Source organism: Mandrillus leucophaeus, unplaced genomic scaffold, assembly GCF_000951045.1.
Source record: "Mandrillus leucophaeus isolate KB7577 unplaced genomic scaffold, Mleu.le_1.0 Scaffold736, whole genome shotgun sequence".
Lineage (NCBI taxonomy): Eukaryota > Metazoa > Chordata > Mammalia > Primates > Cercopithecidae > Mandrillus > Mandrillus leucophaeus.
The window spans coordinates 517421-536245 of NW_012107986.1; the positions used below are offsets into that span (position 1 = coordinate 517421).

Below are 18825 nucleotides of genomic sequence, written 5' to 3' on the forward strand. Positions count from 1 at the left end.
TTCCTTTAAAAATTGGCTGCTTTGGAACTGTGGTCCTCAGCCCTGGCTACACATGGGGAGCTTTTAAAACTCCCATTGCCCAGCCTGCACCTGAGACATTAAATCTGAATCTCGGGGGTGGAGCCCAGGCATCTGTTTTTTAAGGTTCCTCTGGTGACTCCAGTGAGCAGCATAACTGAGAACCACTGACTTTGGTTCTGCCCCAATAAGTATGGGGACCAGTGACTCTTCCTCATCTCTGGAACCTGGAGCTGGGTGTGTTTCTCCCATCAGACAGCCCCTGTACAGCAGCCACAAGCCTCATGGAAGTGTCACAAGACCTCTCCCAATTGCATTTGACCTTTATTTCCTCCATTCTCAGCTTCTTGCAAATTGGCACCAGCTTAGAATTTCACCACCAACCAATAGACTGATCCCAGCTGGCTTAATTAGCTTCAGTCATCTCTACCTGCTGAAACCCATTCTGTTTCTAAGCCATTTAACCTTATAGGGTAATAGGCATATTGTTCTGATACCTGAATGGCCACAGGCATTAGGCATGTGAGTTCTAATCACTCTACAAGTCTAGCTCATTAGGCAGCCAACCCCTCGGTGTTACTGGTGACAGACATCTTGGGGCCTCACTCCAGGCTATGTTCGTATGGAAGTCAGGAACCAAGGTCATCTTGACCAAGAACAGATCATCCTTAGATTCATGACTTAAGTAGGGATCCCTAAGCCATGCTTGGAGCAGTGACCTAAAAGAAGATATTTTTAAGATAACGAAGCTCTGGGCAAAGAGGTTTATCCTGGATGAATTGTAGCATATCTCTGCTGACAATTTTAGGATGTTCAGTATTGTTTTATCTTTTGACTGGCTGTCTGGCTTAAGTGGTTGTTAACTTTAGCTGGGATCAAATGTTTCAGAATGTGAGCTTCCACCTCGGGGAGACTAACTATAAATTTGTGCATATTAAAATGTCCAGGGGAAAAAAACCAAACCCAAAACAAACAGAAACAGCTTGTTCTTCACCTGTGGCATAGATAGATACTGCGGCAGGGTTGGACCTGCTGCTTTTATGGAGCACTGCCGAGCCACATCTGATAAGATTCTACCACATTCCGAGCACTACTGTGACTGGCACCTGTGTCTGCTAAGGCCCACAGCACTGAGTCCCTTCTTCCCCCTCCGACCCCATCTGAACTCTGATGCTAGTTCTTAGTCCTACTCTTAACATTCCAGGTGTTCTTCTAAGGTGAATGGGTGCTCGCTTAAAGACAGGAGGCTCCCCTCATGAAATTTTTGTCACTGTATTTAAAAAAGTCTTAGCCTCTGCTTCCCAGAGTATGTGTGAACATCCAGGTTGTGGGAAAGTATCAGCACAGCACTGGGAACATCAAAGTTGTACAGTAAATGATAGTTTCCTTGCTGCCAATGGAAAAACTTTTGATCTTGGACCCAGAAGAACTAGGTTTGAGACAATGTTTTTAGCAAATTATTTAATATCTCTAAATCTCCACATCCTCATTTATTAAATGGGGATGATAGTTTCTATCTCTCAGGGTTGTGAGAATCAAATGAGATAACACATGTTAAGAAAAAGTGCTTTCTGCAAAGGTATTATTATTTGTCCTTTTAGTTTCAGCTGACATCCCACCTCCCTGACTTTTGAACCAAGAGGCTGCCTTAGATTCTCAAGCTTTCTTTTTCTGGAAGTTAAGATGTTGCTGTTTCTTTATTTCTTGCTAAAGCCACTATCTCCTACCATTAAGCAGTGAGAAGAGTATCCGCCTAGGAAGAGCAGGGTTCTAGCCCTAGCTCTGCCACTGATTAGCTGGATTGCTCTAGGCAAGTAACTTACCTGCTTAAGTGTCTGTTTTCAGATCTGTGAAAGGGGAACAGTGACAACACCTGTGTTGCCCACCTCACTTGGTTGCAAGGATGGAATTAGATAGGAATCCCCTGTGTATTTCAGGACTTCTAAGTGTCTGCTCACTGACTACAAAGCCTTCAATGGCTTATGTAGGCGTTGGCTTTGTAACATTGGGCAAATGACATACTATGTCTGAGCCTCAGTTTCCACATCTCTAAATTGTGTAAACAATACCTACTTTATTTTGTTGTTAGGAAGAGTATAATGAGCTAATATATGAAAGGTTCTTGGTATAGCACTAGGCACAAAAATTATAGCAAGACTCACATATCAGATACCATTGTCAGAGCATTGACTCCAGATTGCCTTTTCCCTACCTGGCTTTTCCTCTCTGCCTCTTCTACTCCAAGGAAGGGGGCCAATGGCAGAGGGAAGCCTTGTGCATGCAGATATTGGCGTTAATGCCATAGCCTGTGCTGGGATTGCTTTTGCTTCAGGATGGCTTATCTTGGCCCCTGATGATGAGGTTATGTGTTGATGATGCTTTTGTTGGAGAGCCCAAGAGTTAGTGCTAGAGAATGAAATCCAGCATCTTTCACCTGACTCTCATGACCCAAAGGCATGATGTGTGTGGTTTCAGCATCCTGCCCTCTTCCCATCTTCCTTTCCTGTGCCAGAATACGTGCAATTCTTTAACTTTTTCTCCACAATCAGGTCAGGATTAAAATGCAAATGGGAGGGACTAGTATAAAAACTGCCACTAAAGGTCTAATCAGGGCAATTCCTGAGAAGGTGGGGAAAGAAGGGTGCAGGAGTAGGTGTCCTGAGGGTTGGAAGTCAGGGAGAGAGGGAAACAGGGATTAGGTAAAGGAAGTAGAAAAGGGAGCGAGGACAAGAAAAATAGTTTCACTCATTTCACAATTTTTCTGAAGGTTCTTCTTGCCCATCAACAGCTGTTGGACAATTCGTCCTTTAATCTGAGTATATGATGCTTAATCCATCCACAGAGCTGGACAGTCTGTCTTTTTAAATGAAGCATGTTGTAAAATCAAAACAGTGCTTCTGCCCCAAATCTTGAGGGATTTGAGAGGCATGTTCACATTCCATGAATCCCAAAATACAGATTTTCTGTCCAAATAACAGGCTGCAAAGCCAAACAAAAGGAGGAGCAGTCTCTGGAATCTCAGATGGCAGGACAGAGCAAGCCAGCTGGAGCTAACTGAATTGAGGCCTTGAAACCTATGAACCGCGCTGGACACTTTTTAATTTTATCTTATTTATATTTTTATAGAGACGAGGTCTCACTATATTGCCCAGGCTGGTCTTGAACTCCTGGGCCCAGGTGATCCTCCCATCTCACCCTCCCAAGTACCTGGGACTACAGGTTCAAATACTACCATGCCCGGCTTAGATGCCTTTTAAAAAAATAAAAAACAGATTTGTTTCTTTATTAAATATGCAATATAGGTTATTTATAGAAACACAAGAAGACACAGATAAGCACTATAAAGCAAAACAAAAACCAAAAAAACTTCCTGTAACCTCACTACCCTGCAACTGCTAACATTTGTGAGTAGAAGGAGACAGGACAGTCATTGGTGGTTAAGTGCCATGATTCTGGGGCCCACCTGCCCAGTGCAAAGCCCAACTTCCCCATTTACCTGCTGGAGGCCACAGGTGAATTACTTGGCCTCTATGGGGCAGTTTCCTCATATGTAAATTAGGTATAATAATAATAATGCCTACTTCCAAGGCAATTGTGTGAGTTTAAATAAGCCAAGATGAACATCACACACCAGGTCCTATTGTGGGGAGGCGGGGCGGAGAGATAGCATTAGGAGATATACCTAATGTAAATGATGAGTTAATGGGTGCAGCACACCAACATGGCACATGTATACATATGTAACAAACCTGCACATTGTGCACATGTACCCTAGAACTTAAAGTATAATAATGAGAAAAAAAAGTACTTGTAAGAACTATTTCTATGATACCTATAATAGTAGTTATTATACATCTAGCCTTTCTCCTATATAAGTTATAGAAGTATTATGTATAATACATTTCTATGAAAATAGAATTGTCCTGTACTGTTTTGTAACTTTTTAACTCTCATGATTGCCTTTTCATGGCCATCTTTTTAATTAGTATTAGCTAACATCGATTGCTTACAGTTGGTGGAACAGGCTTAGTGCTAAAGATTTTATATAAATTATCACATTTAGTCCTCACAATTAACTCTATTAAGCACTATTGTTGTCATCTTACAGATGAGGAGACTGAGGCTAAGCAATTTAAATTATTTATTTACAGAGCCAACGAGCAGAGAAGTTAGAACTCCAATCTAAACATTCTGACTTTTAAATTTGCCTGTGTTAGAACTTGCCATGGACTTTATAAGAAAGTCCAGGATTTCTTTAGGACTTCCTGAAAAGAGGCAAGCTTCAGTGCGTGTCATCTTTCCTTCCATCCTGCAGCAAAGAGGAGAATGCGGCTGAGACAGCCTGGCAACCTATGCTGGCAGTGCTTAGAAAATGTTTGTGCCCACTCCTTTTTAATCCTTGACAGAATGCACGTTGGTACTCTAGACTGTTGGGTGTCTGGCTAACTGTTCTTGGGCTGTAATGGTATTTTCAGTTTTTACTGTGGAAATCACTCTCTGGTATGAAGCGGGATCTAGGGTTCAGTACTACTCTTAATTTTTTCTGAATGTGTCTTATGCAGAAAAAGAACCTTAAAGCAGTTTTTTATCGTGTTCTCCAGAGCCCTTGACAAAGCCATCTGAGCCACTGATCATAGCTTCCTTATCCTTCTCTTTCCATCCCTGGACATTCACCCCTATCCCCAGATAATCCAGGGCCAGGTCCCAGGCATTGACAGTTAATTTAATCAGCAAGTCTTTGCCCAGACTCCACCCATGTGAAGCCCTGTTCTGGCCTTCACAGGGCATGCAAGAGGAGGACATTGGTTGCAAAGACACCAACACACACAAAAGCAGAGCTAACAATACAAAGCAGCTTGTGTGTGGCTCAGATGACTGGTGTGAGCCCAGATCAGTCCAGTGGGGGAGTGTGGCTGCGCTGTGGGTTGGGGCCGTGGGGATATCCTGGCCAGAGGTATGATAGGCTGACAGTAACCTTACCGGGACTAACCCCTTCTTCTCCACTTAGGAGTAGCTCGGAGAGGAGGAAGGAGAAGTCCCGGGATGCCGCACGGTGCCGGCGGAGCAAGGAGACGGAGGTGTTCTACGAGCTGGCCCATGAGCTGCCTCTGCCCCACAGCGTGAGCTCCCATCTGGACAAGGCCTCCATCATGCGACTGGCGATCAGCTTCCTGCGAACACACAAGCTCCTCTCCTCAGGTAAGGCCAGCGGGCTCCCCTAGGCTGGGCAGATGCCAGCCTTACCAGCATGTTCCTATATGCAGGGGACCCTTCTGCTGCCAGAGCTGGAAAGTCTTCCCACTACAGAACTTTCACCCACAGAATCACCATCGTGAGTGCTTTATTCCTTCGTGTTAAACATCTCTCTTCCAGCAGTGACCTTCACTGTGAATCCGGCCGTGAGAGGAGGGCAGGGACAGGACCAGGGAAGAACATGGGCACCCAGAGGCTGGGGAGAACACGGGCTGGGAGAACCAAGGACAGCTTTTGCTGACTTCTCAGTTTGTTGCCATCTGGCCCGTAAGACCCATCCTCCACACTAGATTGAGTCTGTAGGACGCCTTCTCATCCTTAACTTCCAGTGCCTTCCCTAGAACAGCAAGTAGGCATGCCCAGATGATCTTTTCCCTCTGAGAAGCCAGTTAGGCCAAGCAAATCATTTAGTCTCTCTGAACATTGGTTTCCTCATCTATAAAATGGCATTAAACATCCTTCTTGCCCAGGCTGTTGGTGAGAATGGACTGAAGTGATGTCTGTAAATCACCTGGCCTGGCTGAGCTCACTCACACTGGGGAGTCCTTGACAGCTGACAGCCGAGAGCATCACCCCCCCCAGAAAACAACTGGTTCTCCCGTCCCTGGTACCTCTGCAACTCCACAGTTCACACAGCATTTGCTTTTTCTCAGTTACATTCTTCAGGAAACCATTTCCTATGCGTCCTGACCAGAAACAGGTGTCCTGAGAAGTCTTCTGGTTTCAGATCCTATGTGACATTCTCATCAGGGGTGTCAGTTCTGTCAGGATGCTGGGCAGCGTGTTGTGCTCCTCCCCGCCTGGTCTGGTGCCACAGGTGGGGACAGTGTCTGACGGGTGAGCGTGAGGGAGGCACTCGGGGAGGGAGGGTTCTTTGGTGGTGGTTTTTCAGTTTTCCGGAGTAAGCCTGGTGCCTTGGAGACGGTGGATTCCGCCATCCTGTTATGAAGTGGCTATTCTGGGAAAGAGGGAATCCAGTGTGAGGCTGGGAGGCCAGACCAGAATGTACTATTCTAGTCCCTGGAGTACAGGAAGGATATGGGGGGCAGACTTTCAGAAAATAGGATGACAGTTTAGTGGGCCTGGGGTTGGAAGGCTAGGCCTAAAGAGGCGAAATGTGCAGACAAGAGCAGGAGAGCCAAGCGGGAAGATAGGGTCTATAAATACTTTCAAAGAACAATGCAAGACAATGGCAGATACATGGTCCTAGATGCTGCCGAGAGAGAACAGCGGGCTGAGCCCTGGCAAGGGTTGGATTGCTGGATATAAGAAAGGCCGGGAGACTCCATCACAGGGCATTTGTGCACCCCTCCCTTTAAAAAGGCTTGTCTTCCTGGATAACTGAGGGCAAAGTCAGCTAATGTTGCAGTCATCTTTACATATAAAGAGTAGACAGTGGAGGATTTCATGACTGGATGAAGGCCCCTTCCCCACAATGAGACCCCTCTTCCCTGCTTTCCTGCTGTGGTACTTGAGATTCTGCTCTTAGACATTAATTCCTTTGGATTAATCATTGCTTCCTTCATCACCACTCCAATTCCTCCACCAACACAAAGCCCCAGAAGGGGTAATACAGGTTGAGTATCCCTTATCCGAAATGCTTGGGACCAGAAGTATTTTTGATTTTTTACTTTTTTTGGATTTTGGAATATTTGCATTGTATTTATCAGTTGAGCATCCCTAACCCGAAAATCTGAAATTTGAAATGCTCCAACGAGCATTTCCTTTGAATGTTGTGTTGGATTTTGGAGCATTTCAGATTTCAGATTTTCCGATTAGGGACAGTCAACCTGTATATTAATTGTAGAACGCCTCTGACTAAATTTGGACTCGCTGAGTGTTTCTCCTTGTTACACAGATAAGTGAAGGACAGACAGGTTAATATTGCTCAAAGTCACACATTTAGCACATGGTGAACCTGCACCTGGAATTCAAGTCCTTTTGAATTTTGGTCCATGGGAAAACAGACATGGGACGGCAAGAGCATTTTGTAAACCTGGTCAGGCTAAGATGTTGACAAAGATGTTGACAAGGGCTGGGGTGTGGGATGTGGGGGAAGGGAGAAGGTAGGGGAATGAAGGTCAACAGAGGCAGCTGGGAGCCAGTGTGATGGGGAGGAGGTCCTCACACATTCAGAGAATTATTCCTGTCCTTCCCCCTAGTGCAGGGCTTCATTTTCCATGCTTGCCCTCCTGGGCCTGGCTGTCTGTCTCAGTGGTTCAGAGGTTGGCCTGGAGAAGGCCAGGAGTTAGACTGGACTCTCTGAGCACATCTACCCGTGTGTGTGCTGGTGTGAGCCCTCGTGTGCTGATGAGAACCCCTGTGTGCTAAACACACCCACAGAGATAGGACCAGAGTGGCCACACTGGGACATCCCTTATCTGTCCCATCTCAGGAGCCTGTTGAAAGTTGTGGACACAAACTTGCCTGCCCTCTGGCTGGGCTTGGCCCTATACCAGCTAGAGCCCTTAGCCTGTCAGCTCTGGTCCTCTCTGTCCCAAGGAAAGAAATGAAGGAAAGGGATAAAAAGTTTCTACTTTTGGCCATGTGGTCCTGGTGTCCTTGAAGGAGAAGTTCTCACCGAACGAGCACAGACCAGGGAGGAGGAGATGGTTTCTCAGCACCCGCTTTTCTCTGACTTCTCTCTTAGACTTCTGCTACGCATTCTCTAGACTGATTGTTGAATTACTTTCAGAAATTGTGAGACAAGATCTTTTTCTTTCTAAATCGTATTTTGCTTTTCCAACACATGTAGCATCATGAAGAAGAGTACAGGATTTGTGGGCAGATAGACCTGCACTGGAATCTTAGTTTGGCTGCTTTTTTTCTCTGCAATGTTGTAAAAATTTCTCTTTGAGCTTTAGTTTCCTCATCTGCACAAAGGGAATAATGGTGCTTACCCTGCAGTGTTATTTGAGGATTGAGATAATAGATATAAAAGGCCTTATCCTCTAGCCTGCCACATATTAAGGTCTCAATAAGTTACAGCTTAGAAATAAAAATTATTACAAACAAATATATTGATTTATATTAAATATAGGCTTCTGGAGAAATGATGTAAAAGAAAACCCAATGTAAATTCTTACTATCCTGTAACCTACCTTCTAGCAATTTCTATCAAAATGCAGAGTTGTCAAGCTTTTCTAAGGCAAAACAACCCACACATTCATTATTTAAGCATTTCTAACAAAGGTGAGTACCAATTTTGGCTCACTTTATAATAGGAAATAGCTGGTTGCATACCTCAAAGTTCAAAAGGCTAAAAAATACCAGGTTTTTCTTTAGAAAAGTTTCTCTTTACTTAGTAACATGTTTCCCTTTGATTTTCACAGTAGGCTGTTCTGTGTGGGAATGTTGGAGAGGAAACCTCAACGTTGAGAAATTCAGGCTGTGGGTCTGGGCTGCCGATTGAGATTCATATCACAGGAAGCAAACTGAAACAATAGCTTTATGATATTAGCTTCCACGCTGGGCTGAGGACAGAACACACTCTTACAGGAACATCGGTGGAAATGCCACTTGATTGTCTTAAATCCTCTTTCAAGATGAGCCCCACAAACCACGAGCGAATCAGGGTCAACTCTGCATTCTGAGGGCATTAAACCGCAGTGAATATACAAAATTTGCTTTTCATTGTAAAATTAAATTTTGGGCTTGCCCAAACTCATGCATGATGAAGTCAAATTCATTTTCCATGGAGCTGGAGATCAGCATGAAGCAAGGTTTCTAAAGAGAAGTGTCAGTTGTATTATGGATTCATCATTTGCTTAGCAAAGACATCAGTTATAACAAGAGGTTGTTTTCCTGATCTGTAGACTACTAAGGGAAAGATACTAAAATGTGATTTTAAAGTTTTTAAGGCTTGATATGACCTTCCCATGCAGGAAAAGTGGGACAAAGAAAGAACTGTGCAGGCAGATACATGTTCTGGTACCCTCTCATACCCCACTTTCAGACTTCTGTTCCCAGGCTTTCACCCCTACCTCCATCCCTTTGTCCCACCTACTCCAAATCAAGGCCTTTTTCTGTCCTGTTTGGAAAGAGCTCAATAAGCTGATTCATGTGAGGATGTTAATGGGTGAGAACAGCTAATACACAATCTCTTCTAGAGATACTGACTTTGTTCAGATCGTTCCTTTAACTTAAACTAAAAAGTCTGCTCAGTCAATAGATGTTTGCTGAACCCAGTCCTATACTACATCTTATGGAGGGTAATGCAGAGAGGCAAGATAGGATAGTAAGATATATGCAAAGAACAAAGGCATGAATCTCTCCTAGTGGACTTTCAGGACTTCCAGGGAGCCCAGGAAGATAGGAAGGACACAGTGCCTTCTGTCAAAGGCATCAGAGAAGCCCAGGCCTGCTAATGGTGGCATTTAAAGGTATGGCTAAGGCTCCAGTAAGCAATCCCAGAATGATTTCCCTATAGTTTGACTGGCACTGCTCTTGCAGTCTGCACATCCGGGAGGGCGGGGATTGGGGGTCAGGCTGTGGGTCAGGTGGAGGGGAGGAATCAGTTTAGGCAGAGCCTTAGAAGGAAGGCCCCTGTGGTGGTCACAAAGTGGTGACTGCCAAGCACGTCTGAACCAGGAAGACCCCATCAGAATGGCTTTGAGAACAGTCAGAGCAGTCCTGGAACTTCTCGGAGTAGGAAACAAGAGGTAAAGTGACCTTGGTCGAATAAAATTGCAGCCAGTATTCTGACCAGCAGCACCGTGGGGCAGCCTGGTCTCTGAGACCACTCAGGAGGCTCTGCTCTGCCACTCTGCCTGCTCTCTCCCAATGCACAGCCCCTGCTGCCCAGGAAGTCCCACCCCACATGGGCGGTGCTGCTTGAAGGAAATGAGCGATGCTCCGGAAAAAGTGCTCCAAAACCTCAGCCCGCGCATATCCTGGCTGTGGGGAGTCATCAAAGCCTGTTTACTGGGGCTATTTTTAGCATTAAAGAATCTTGTTATGCTCCCCAGGATGGGCATGCGCCGTCTCGGCAGAGCACCTCTGGTTTTAATGACCCATCTCTCATCTTTGGGGTCAAACCCTGCAGGGTCCTCGGAAGCAAGTAACTGAGATCTAGAGCCCAGGATGATTTACAGACCCAGTTGGTGGCTTATTGAGCACCTACTCTGGGCTCCTCACTTTGTTCTGACCAAGAGTTGATGCTGGGTTGTTGCATTACCTTACAGCAGTTTATCTCTGTCTTCCCCACCAGTCTGTTGATTCTGAGGGGATTGCTCTTACACCTTTCAGTATCCCTGATTCTCCTTAGGACAGGACTGAGCACAGAGTAAGTGACACTTGTGGACAGATTACCTTGTGCCTAGCATAAAGCAGACATGAACACAGTAGAAACTTCATAACGGTGTAGGGAATGAGTGCATTTTTCCATGTCCCTAACACTGAGCAGGATATTAATGGTACATCAGGGAAGACACAATGTTCACAGGGGAAGGGGCAGAGGGGTCTTCAGCCGATTTGTGACATGAGCCTCCAGGGTGACTAATCTCCCCAAAGCAATGCTTTGAGATGCCTCCAGGGTGAGGGTCTACCTCCTGGCTCCACAGCTTTCATTCTCAGCTGCAAGCTGGGAGTGACCTGGCCAGGTTCCTTCTGAAGCTCCCAGGAGAATAAGCAGGTGCTGAGGGCAAATAGTCCCACGGAGGGAAGAGACCCTGCCCCAGCCCTGCCGTTGCAGGGTTCCTGGGGCCAAACTGGTGGCTTCCTGCTCCTCCAGCCATTGTGACCTTAGTCCCAAGACATTCTGTTTCCCTTCGTGGCCCTAGATTGCCCCTCTCCCTCCCAGAGGCCAGCTGACCCGAAGCTGCTGTAGCCAATTTCGCCACCTCCTGGAAGCAAATGCACTGGGCATGGGTGGAAACCAGTTTGGCTGTGTTGGAACCGTTAAAAACAGGAAATTTTAAGCAGGACTATTTCCTCTGGGACTAGTTAACCCAAATAGGGTTGTCTTGGGATTACTCCAGATTTTGAAGTCAGCATTACCACTGAGATCAAAGAAATTGAAGAGAAAATATCTTCTCAGTTGGCTAGAAACCACAGGGTTGGCCTCTGTGTATCTATAGAAGGTGGTCACCTATCTGGTGTGATTGAAGTGGCGCTGAAAACTTCTCCTCACTCATCTCCAAAATAAGTCACCACCTGCCAACACAGGCTAAATAAGGTCACTCATAGGACCTTTGAGTTGAGGCAGTAGCTCTCAGCATATGGTCCTATGAGTAGAAGGGTCAGCATCACCTGTGAGCTTTTTAGAACGAACAGATTCAGTTCCCACTAAAGACCTACTGAACCAGGAACCCAGCAGGGGCTCATCCAGGGCCAGCTTCATGGGCATGCAGCACAGGCGGTCTTAGAGGGCGCCACACTGAGAAGGTTCTCAGGCTTGGTTTAATTTTTCCAATGAGAGGTCTCGCATTTTTATTTTGCACTGGGCTACACAAATTATGTAGCAGTCCTGGTCCCAGACATTTTTCTTTTAGCCTGGCCTATAGGTGATTCTGATGCATACTCAAATTTGAAAGCCCTGAGTTAAGTCATTTTCTCCCCTAAAGCCCCCACTCAAAAGAAGATTTTAGCTGGGAAAGCTAACATTCACAGTGGCATCACCCACACCTGGGACATTGGTTCATCATCACTTCAGCGGGCTGGTCAGCTGGCAAAGAACAGGTGTATCAGCAGAAACCCCAAGCAGGGATCAGGTGTGCGTATATGTATGGTATAAGGCCATTCCCATGACCTGTGGTTCTCCTTTCTCCAGGCTACCCACCTGAAACAGGGTGTAGAGAGGAAAGAATTTCCCTAATTTTGTTTCACCATTTTAGCAAAACAGAGGGAAAGCCACGGGGCCTTACTCTGTACAGCCCAACTCTTGGCTCTGAAGGCTTGCCCATCCCTGGACAGGACCCACTGTGATGCTGTGCAGAAGGCATCTGTGACTCCGGCATGTTCCCTCATCCTGTGTCCTGAAAGGTAGCTGGTCCCCTGTGCCTCCACTGAAGCCTCTTGGTAGGAAGATCTTGTAATGTGGATTTGTTCTTCTTGAGGAATAACGGCAGGTAACCCAAAGCTTAAATTTAGAGGCTCGAGGAAAAAGATAAAAGAGAAATCCAGTGCCCTTGCAGAAAGGCCCTTCAACGACATTTCACAGCATTGATGTGTCCCTGGCCAAGTGGCCCATACACTGAATTGCATTTTGCATTCCTTAGAATAGTCTCCATTTGAAAGACTCCTTTTAGTTAAGTGAATATTAATATTTGCAAGTGACAAGTTATTCTCTAATCTCCTCGTTCTGTAAATCAAGTGAGGCATACTTTGATTGATGTTTGCACTGGATAAATACAAATTTTCATAAGTAAATTCTTTGGAGTTAAATAATGAACTAGGAGAAGTGGGCTGAAATAAAGTCTGTGGTCTGTGTATAACAACCAGAGACCTGGAGCCTATGAGGTTTTTTTGGTCTGGGACAAGAGCCGAGTCTGTATTTTTCAGATAGCAGAGGTATACTAGACAGGCCAGGATACTCAAAGTGTGGGTGGTTCGGGGTGGAAGTTTTCCCAGGCTGCACCCAGCAACCACCTGTACAGCCTGCTGAGAATGCATTTGCCTGCTCACTCTGTTTTGCACCTCTGGGCTTCACTCTCTCCAAACCACACTGTATGCCATTGCCAGACTAATCTCCCCAAAGCAGTGCTTTGAGATGCACTCCTCTGATCACATTTGCTTGACACGTGAGGCCCCTCCAGGACACTGGGCCTGTCTCACCAGCCCAATCTCTGAGACTGGAAGATGGATTCTCCTCTTGAGCCAGATGGGCCTCTCTTCAGTCTAGGAGGGAGCTTGCTCCAGGGGTTTTCCAGTGCTCACACAATCCCATCTGGTTCAGAAGGCCCTTCTTTCATTCCACAGAGTGAAATCTGTTTTTCTAAGTCTCTGCAAATCTTCTTTGGAATAGTTAGTTGTCTGTGATCACCCCAAAGTGACCCCCTCGTCCTCTGACCCTTAGAGCTCGTCCCATCTACACTTTTCCTTGGAAGCCCAGCTATGACACCCTTGAACTTTTACTTAGCTTTGTATCTCTGAGTGCTATATATTCCTCACCCGGGATCTGAGCAATTTGAGGGTAGTGCATGTCTTGGAGCAGAAAGAAGAAAGAATTTACTGTTGTTATAGTTTTAGGCACTTTACATACTTATCTAATCCTTACAATTCAGAGATGGAAATTGTTATTCCCATTTAGCTGATGAGGAAAGTGATATCCAGAGAGGTTGTTCCTTATTCAGAGTCATAGCCTAATAGGAGGGTGATCTAGGAAGAGAACCTGTGTTTAACTCCAAAGCCTATGAATGGTTGAGTGTGGCTTCTGGATTCAGCTGTCAAAGCTTGCTAACTTTGCAATCTTTATACCTTTGGACAAATGGCTTAACCTCTGTACACTTCATCTGTAAAATGAGATTAAGAATAGTATCTACCTCGTAGGTCACTGTGAAGATTACATAGCATGCTTAGTGCAGTACCTTTCATGTTGTGATTGCAGTATATATTAGCAGCTAAAATTTGTTCCTGCTTCCATGAGTACCGTTATATTCAGGCATACTTTGATTGATGTTTGCACTGGATAAATACAAATTTTCATAAGTAAATGTCTTTGGAGATAAATAATGAACTAGGAGAAAAGGGCTGAAATGAAGTCGGTGGTCTGTGTATAACCACCAAAGACCTGGGACCCGAGAGGTGTTTTTGGTCTGGGACAAGAGCCGAGTCTACAGGCTGTACAGGTGGTTGCTGGGGGCAGCCTGGGAAAACTTCCACCCCGAACCACTCACACAGCAGCTCCTACTGCTCCCGTTACTAGTGCCAGAAGTACTGTTGTCACAACAAACACACCGTCCTCACAGCCCCTGTCAGGGTGTCCTCTGTGCAGTGGTGCTCATCCAGTGCCTGCTGCCGGGCTGGGGCAGACATTCAGATGGTCGGCAGTGCGCGTTTCCAGAAGAGTCCACCCGATGCCTTTGCGCCATCCCTGGCAAATGCCTATCTGTGCCAGTCACATCTGTTTTCACTCCACATTCATGTAACTGTCCCACCCCCCTCTCTTTCCAGTTTGCTCTGAAAATGAGTCTGAAGCTGAAGCTGACCAGCAGATGGACAACTTGTACCTGAAAGCCTTGGAGGGTTTCATTGCCGTGGTGACCCAAGATGGCGACATGATCTTTCTGTCAGAAAACATCAGCAAGTTCATGGGACTTACACAGGTGACACCCTCCTCTATCTCTTTCAAAAGAAGAAATGTTTCCATTTGGAGGTAGAAATGAGTAGAAGGTGCTAGCCACAATCCCACTTGACCTTTCCCTGTAAATGGCCACTGTGACCCTCGCTGACCTCAGGCCACATGCCTCAGGCCACAGTCCCACCCCCAAGCATTGGGTTTGGCTTTGCTTATGTCCATCCTGGCAGACAGCTCTCTACTGACTCATTAACAGACTCTGTCATCAGTAATCCCCCATTACATCTTTCTGTCTGTGGACCTGACACTGGACTGGGATTATGAGAAAACCCAATTCAATCTCCTCCCTGCCTCCAAATCTGGAAGGTGGCTCAGCTTCCTCTTGGAGTCTTTTACTTCACTGTTAGGAATAATGATGCCTAACCTTGTTTTTGAAACAGGTGGAGCTAACAGGACATAGTATCTTTGACTTCACTCATCCCTGCGACCACGAGGAGATTCGTGAGAACCTGAGTCTCAAAAATGGTATCCTTAATTGTGTTTATTTCCTTCTTGCCCCCACTGGGTGGGAATCTGCCTCCCCTTTGTCTACAAGTATAAGGGAGATAGCTCATGGCCTTGCAATGCAGGAAAAATGGATGTCCTTAAAAAATTTAGCTAGGCTGGCCCTCCATTTAAGTGTGTAGCCTGTGAGATGAGATTGGGGCATTGAGAGGACCCGGTACTCAGAAGTATCTCCTGCTGGCCCCGCATGGTGCCTGGTGTCCCACTACTAGGGGACTCCTTTGGGTTAGGACACTGTCTCTAGGAGGTTTCATCACCCAAGAGTCAAGCATCTCTGCCAAATGACACCACCCAAACCAGTGAGAAACCAGTCTGTGCCAAAGTGCTTATAGGAACTACTGTAGTTATCTATTGCTGTGGAACAAACCACCTAAAACATAGGGCTTTGATGATTATCTCCCAGCGTTCTGTGGGTTCAGTGGGTGGGTCTTATACTCCATGTGATGTCAGCGGGGCTGCAGTCATCTGGGGGCCAGACTAGGCTGGGGTGATCAGGATAGCTCACACATGTCTGGGACCTTGTGGCAGGTGGCTGGAACCCTGGATTCAGCTGGCATGCTGGGACAATGGGACTGTTCTCTCACTCCATGGAGTCTCAGAGACTCTCCCTCTCCATACGGTGTCTCTACGGTAGCCAGACATGTGGCAGCTCAGGGCTCCCAGAAGCACTAAGGTGGAAGTTGCCAGGCCTTCCCAAGGTTTTGTCCTCAAATTAGCAGAGCATCACTTCTGCCCCATGTTGTTGGTCAGAGCATGTTACAGGACAGCCCTGGCTCATTGTGGGAGGAAACTACACAAAGCCATGAGTGTCAAAAGGCATGGCTTGTTGGAGCTACTTTTGGAGATGAGCTACCACAGGAAATGGTACCCTGATGAGACATAGGTCAAGTAGGTTTTGACGGAGAAGAGATTTAAAAAGATCTAGCGTACAGGACCTTACCCATGGGGATACCCAGCAGGTGCCAGTGGATGAGAGGACCCACACAGGCAGAAAGCACGTTGCAGTGGCAGTGGAGCTTCCTCTCTCGTAACTGTGGCCATTCAACAAAGGCATGAATAGGGACATTGTTAAGAGGACTGAAGCTTTGGGCAGAAGTGGGGCTTAATGACTGTCAAGGTCCCTTCCAAACCTGAGATTCTGTCACTGGTCTGGGCAGATTCTGTGCATGTCTAGATGTCCTCTTTAATAATATCACCTGTCACTGCCATGGGGCTTATGCTTGTCCAACCTGAATAACAGAGGCAGTGAGGCTAAGCCTACAAGGTTTGGCTCTTATTACCACACATGCTGCAAAAGCAGATACTTCATTGGCTCACCTCCACCCTGTTACAGACTGAGCCTGCAAAGTACAGAATTACAACCACCTCCTCTTCTACCACTGCCACAGCTCCCTCACCCAGCTCCTCTGCTCTCTCATCTGCAGGCCTTAGGCCACCTGGGTCCTAGAGTACACTGGCAGAGAGCACCCCATCGGCTGCTCAATGTCTTGTCTGGTTCTATGGGGAAAGGGCTACCACACTTTCTAAATTTCTCTAAAAAGAGATTCATGTTCTGAATGGGTAGGTGCTTAAAGCCTGAGGAAACCAAAGATTGATTTTTTCTCTACTCCAGAAACCCTTGGGCCTTTGGGTTCTTAGTCTCAGTTCAACCACTGACCATAGTCTGAGTTTGAGTCTGTGACCAGAAGCAAGTACCCTACTTCTCTGTTCCTCAGAGTCTGTCTTTTCAAATTGCTGGTATTGGACTAGGCAAAGGCGACGACCTTTCAGTTCTCAAGTGCCATGATTCACAGCCAAGTGACCTCTAATTATCTGAGTAGAACTTTAGATCTCTTGATCTGCATATTGAGGACTTGGGATCAAACTCATGAATCAGCAAGTCTTCACTGAAGGTACTAGCCTGTGGATGGACTCATAATCTAGACCTAAAGGGTTAGTGTGAGTTCCTAGAGGAAAACAAAGCCATGAGGCAGATTGCGGAAGGTTTTGAAGGCCAGGTGGAGGGCCTTGAACTTTATTCCATAGACAATGGGGAACTATTGAAGGTTTTTGTGCAGGGGTGGAGTGATCTGTGTGGAGCAGTGTTTAGAAAGAATGATCAAGGCCGGGCACGGTGGCTCACACCTGTAATCCCAGGACTTTGGGAGGCTGAGGTGGGTGGATCACGAGATCAAGAGATCGAGACCATCCTGGCCAACATGGTGAAACCCCGTCTCTACTAAAAATAGAAAAATTAGCTAGGTGTGGTGGCGCACGCCTGTAATCCCAGCTACTTGGGAGGTGGAGGCAGGAGAATCACTTGAACCCAGGAGGCAGAGGTTGCAGTGAGCCAAGATCATGCCACTGAACTCCAGCCTGGCGACAGAGAGAGACTCCATTTCAAAAAAAAAGAAAGATCCAGTGTCAACATGGGGAGAATCTAGAGGTTAGCAAGTTAAAAGGCCTCAGTAATACCCAAGCAACAGCCACAAATGAATCCCTCCAGCCCCCTCATACCCAACAACTGGTCTGGTCCTGGTGGTGGGGCCAGATCCCAAGATACAGGTATATCTCGTTGTATGCTAACCCCACCTCTGAAAATTAAAATGGCAAGAATCATAATTTGGTGTGGGAGAAATGGTTTTATAATCGTGATGAAGGAATGTTCTCTCCTTTTTTAAAAAACATTCACTATTCAGTCTCTTACTGAGTGGGGTCCCCTAAGGGTGTTGAAGTTTTGTTCAAGGGTGCCACAATTCCTTTGACACATAACTCTTCAGGAATATGTCAGTCAAGTCAAGGTCCTCTGGAAGTTTAAGTGCAGGGGCTGGTGACTGTTCCTGGAGGAAGGAGTGTGACTATTTGAAATAAGGCTCCAGATTGTTCTATGATGCTGGGTAGGGGCAGGATTATATCTTTGAAAGTAGGAACCAGAGATGGTGGTGTAGGCAGGATTTGGACATAGACAAGTGGGATTCAGCTGGCACTCTATTCATTACTTTGTTTTACAAAAAGTGGAAAATGGTTCTGAATGGGTAGGCTATTTGGCAACTATAAGGAAGGAAGCTATATTGCTGGTCTTGGTGATTTATTTAATTCTTGCTGAAAGAGAGGATATGATCCAGGTTGAGTTAATCTGTAAAGTGGACTTGCTCACCAAATCCACTGTAAGGAGATTCGTACCAGAGGTCTCTCTAGAGCCTTGATACATATGTCACTTCAGGGAGAAAGCTAATGGCATGGTATCCTGAACACAGCTATTGCATTTTGCAAATGGAGTACAGGAGGAGTTAAATTCCTCCTGAGAGACAGGTTATATAAAGGAAAGACGGGAGTGTCTGAGAGACATTTCTAACCTGTGAGGCTTACACTCTTGGAGTAACTGTGGCCTCACCCAGATTGTCCCTTGGAATTTCTGCAAGGACCTGGTCCTTGCCCCAGAAAAGGGTTGCTGAGTTAGTGGCTGATATGCACTCATTGTCTCTGACGTGTTGCTCTGAAGGCACCACTGACCATGTTTCAGAAGCAATGGGAAATCAAATGATGCAGCAGCTCCTACCTTGTGGGAGTTAATGCTCCAGTGGAGGAGATAAGCTGGAGAGTGGGAACCATTAGTCCACAGGCCATGATGGAGCTCAGTGTTGATGGCAGACTACAGGTGCTAAGAGAGCAGATATTTGGAAAATACAAACAATAGGCTGCCAAGAAAAACTGCAGCTGGGCCCCTCTCATGAATATCCATACAAAACTAACTTCAGCTGGTTCTTCCCATCCTT

General features: G+C 46.1%; 1 protein-coding gene across 1 annotated transcript in view; it reads left to right on the forward strand.

Annotated features, from left to right (window-relative positions):
• EPAS1 (endothelial PAS domain protein 1) overlaps positions 1 to 18825 on the forward strand; it is a 90573-nt gene that overhangs the window by 46015 nt on the left and 25733 nt on the right. Inside the window, exons 2-4 of the mRNA XM_011965748.1 lie at positions 5027 to 5217; positions 14383 to 14534; positions 14947 to 15031. Coding sequence (XP_011821138.1) covers positions 5027 to 5217; positions 14383 to 14534; positions 14947 to 15031 — 428 coding nt within the window. The remainder of the gene's footprint in view (positions 1 to 5026; positions 5218 to 14382; positions 14535 to 14946; positions 15032 to 18825) is intronic.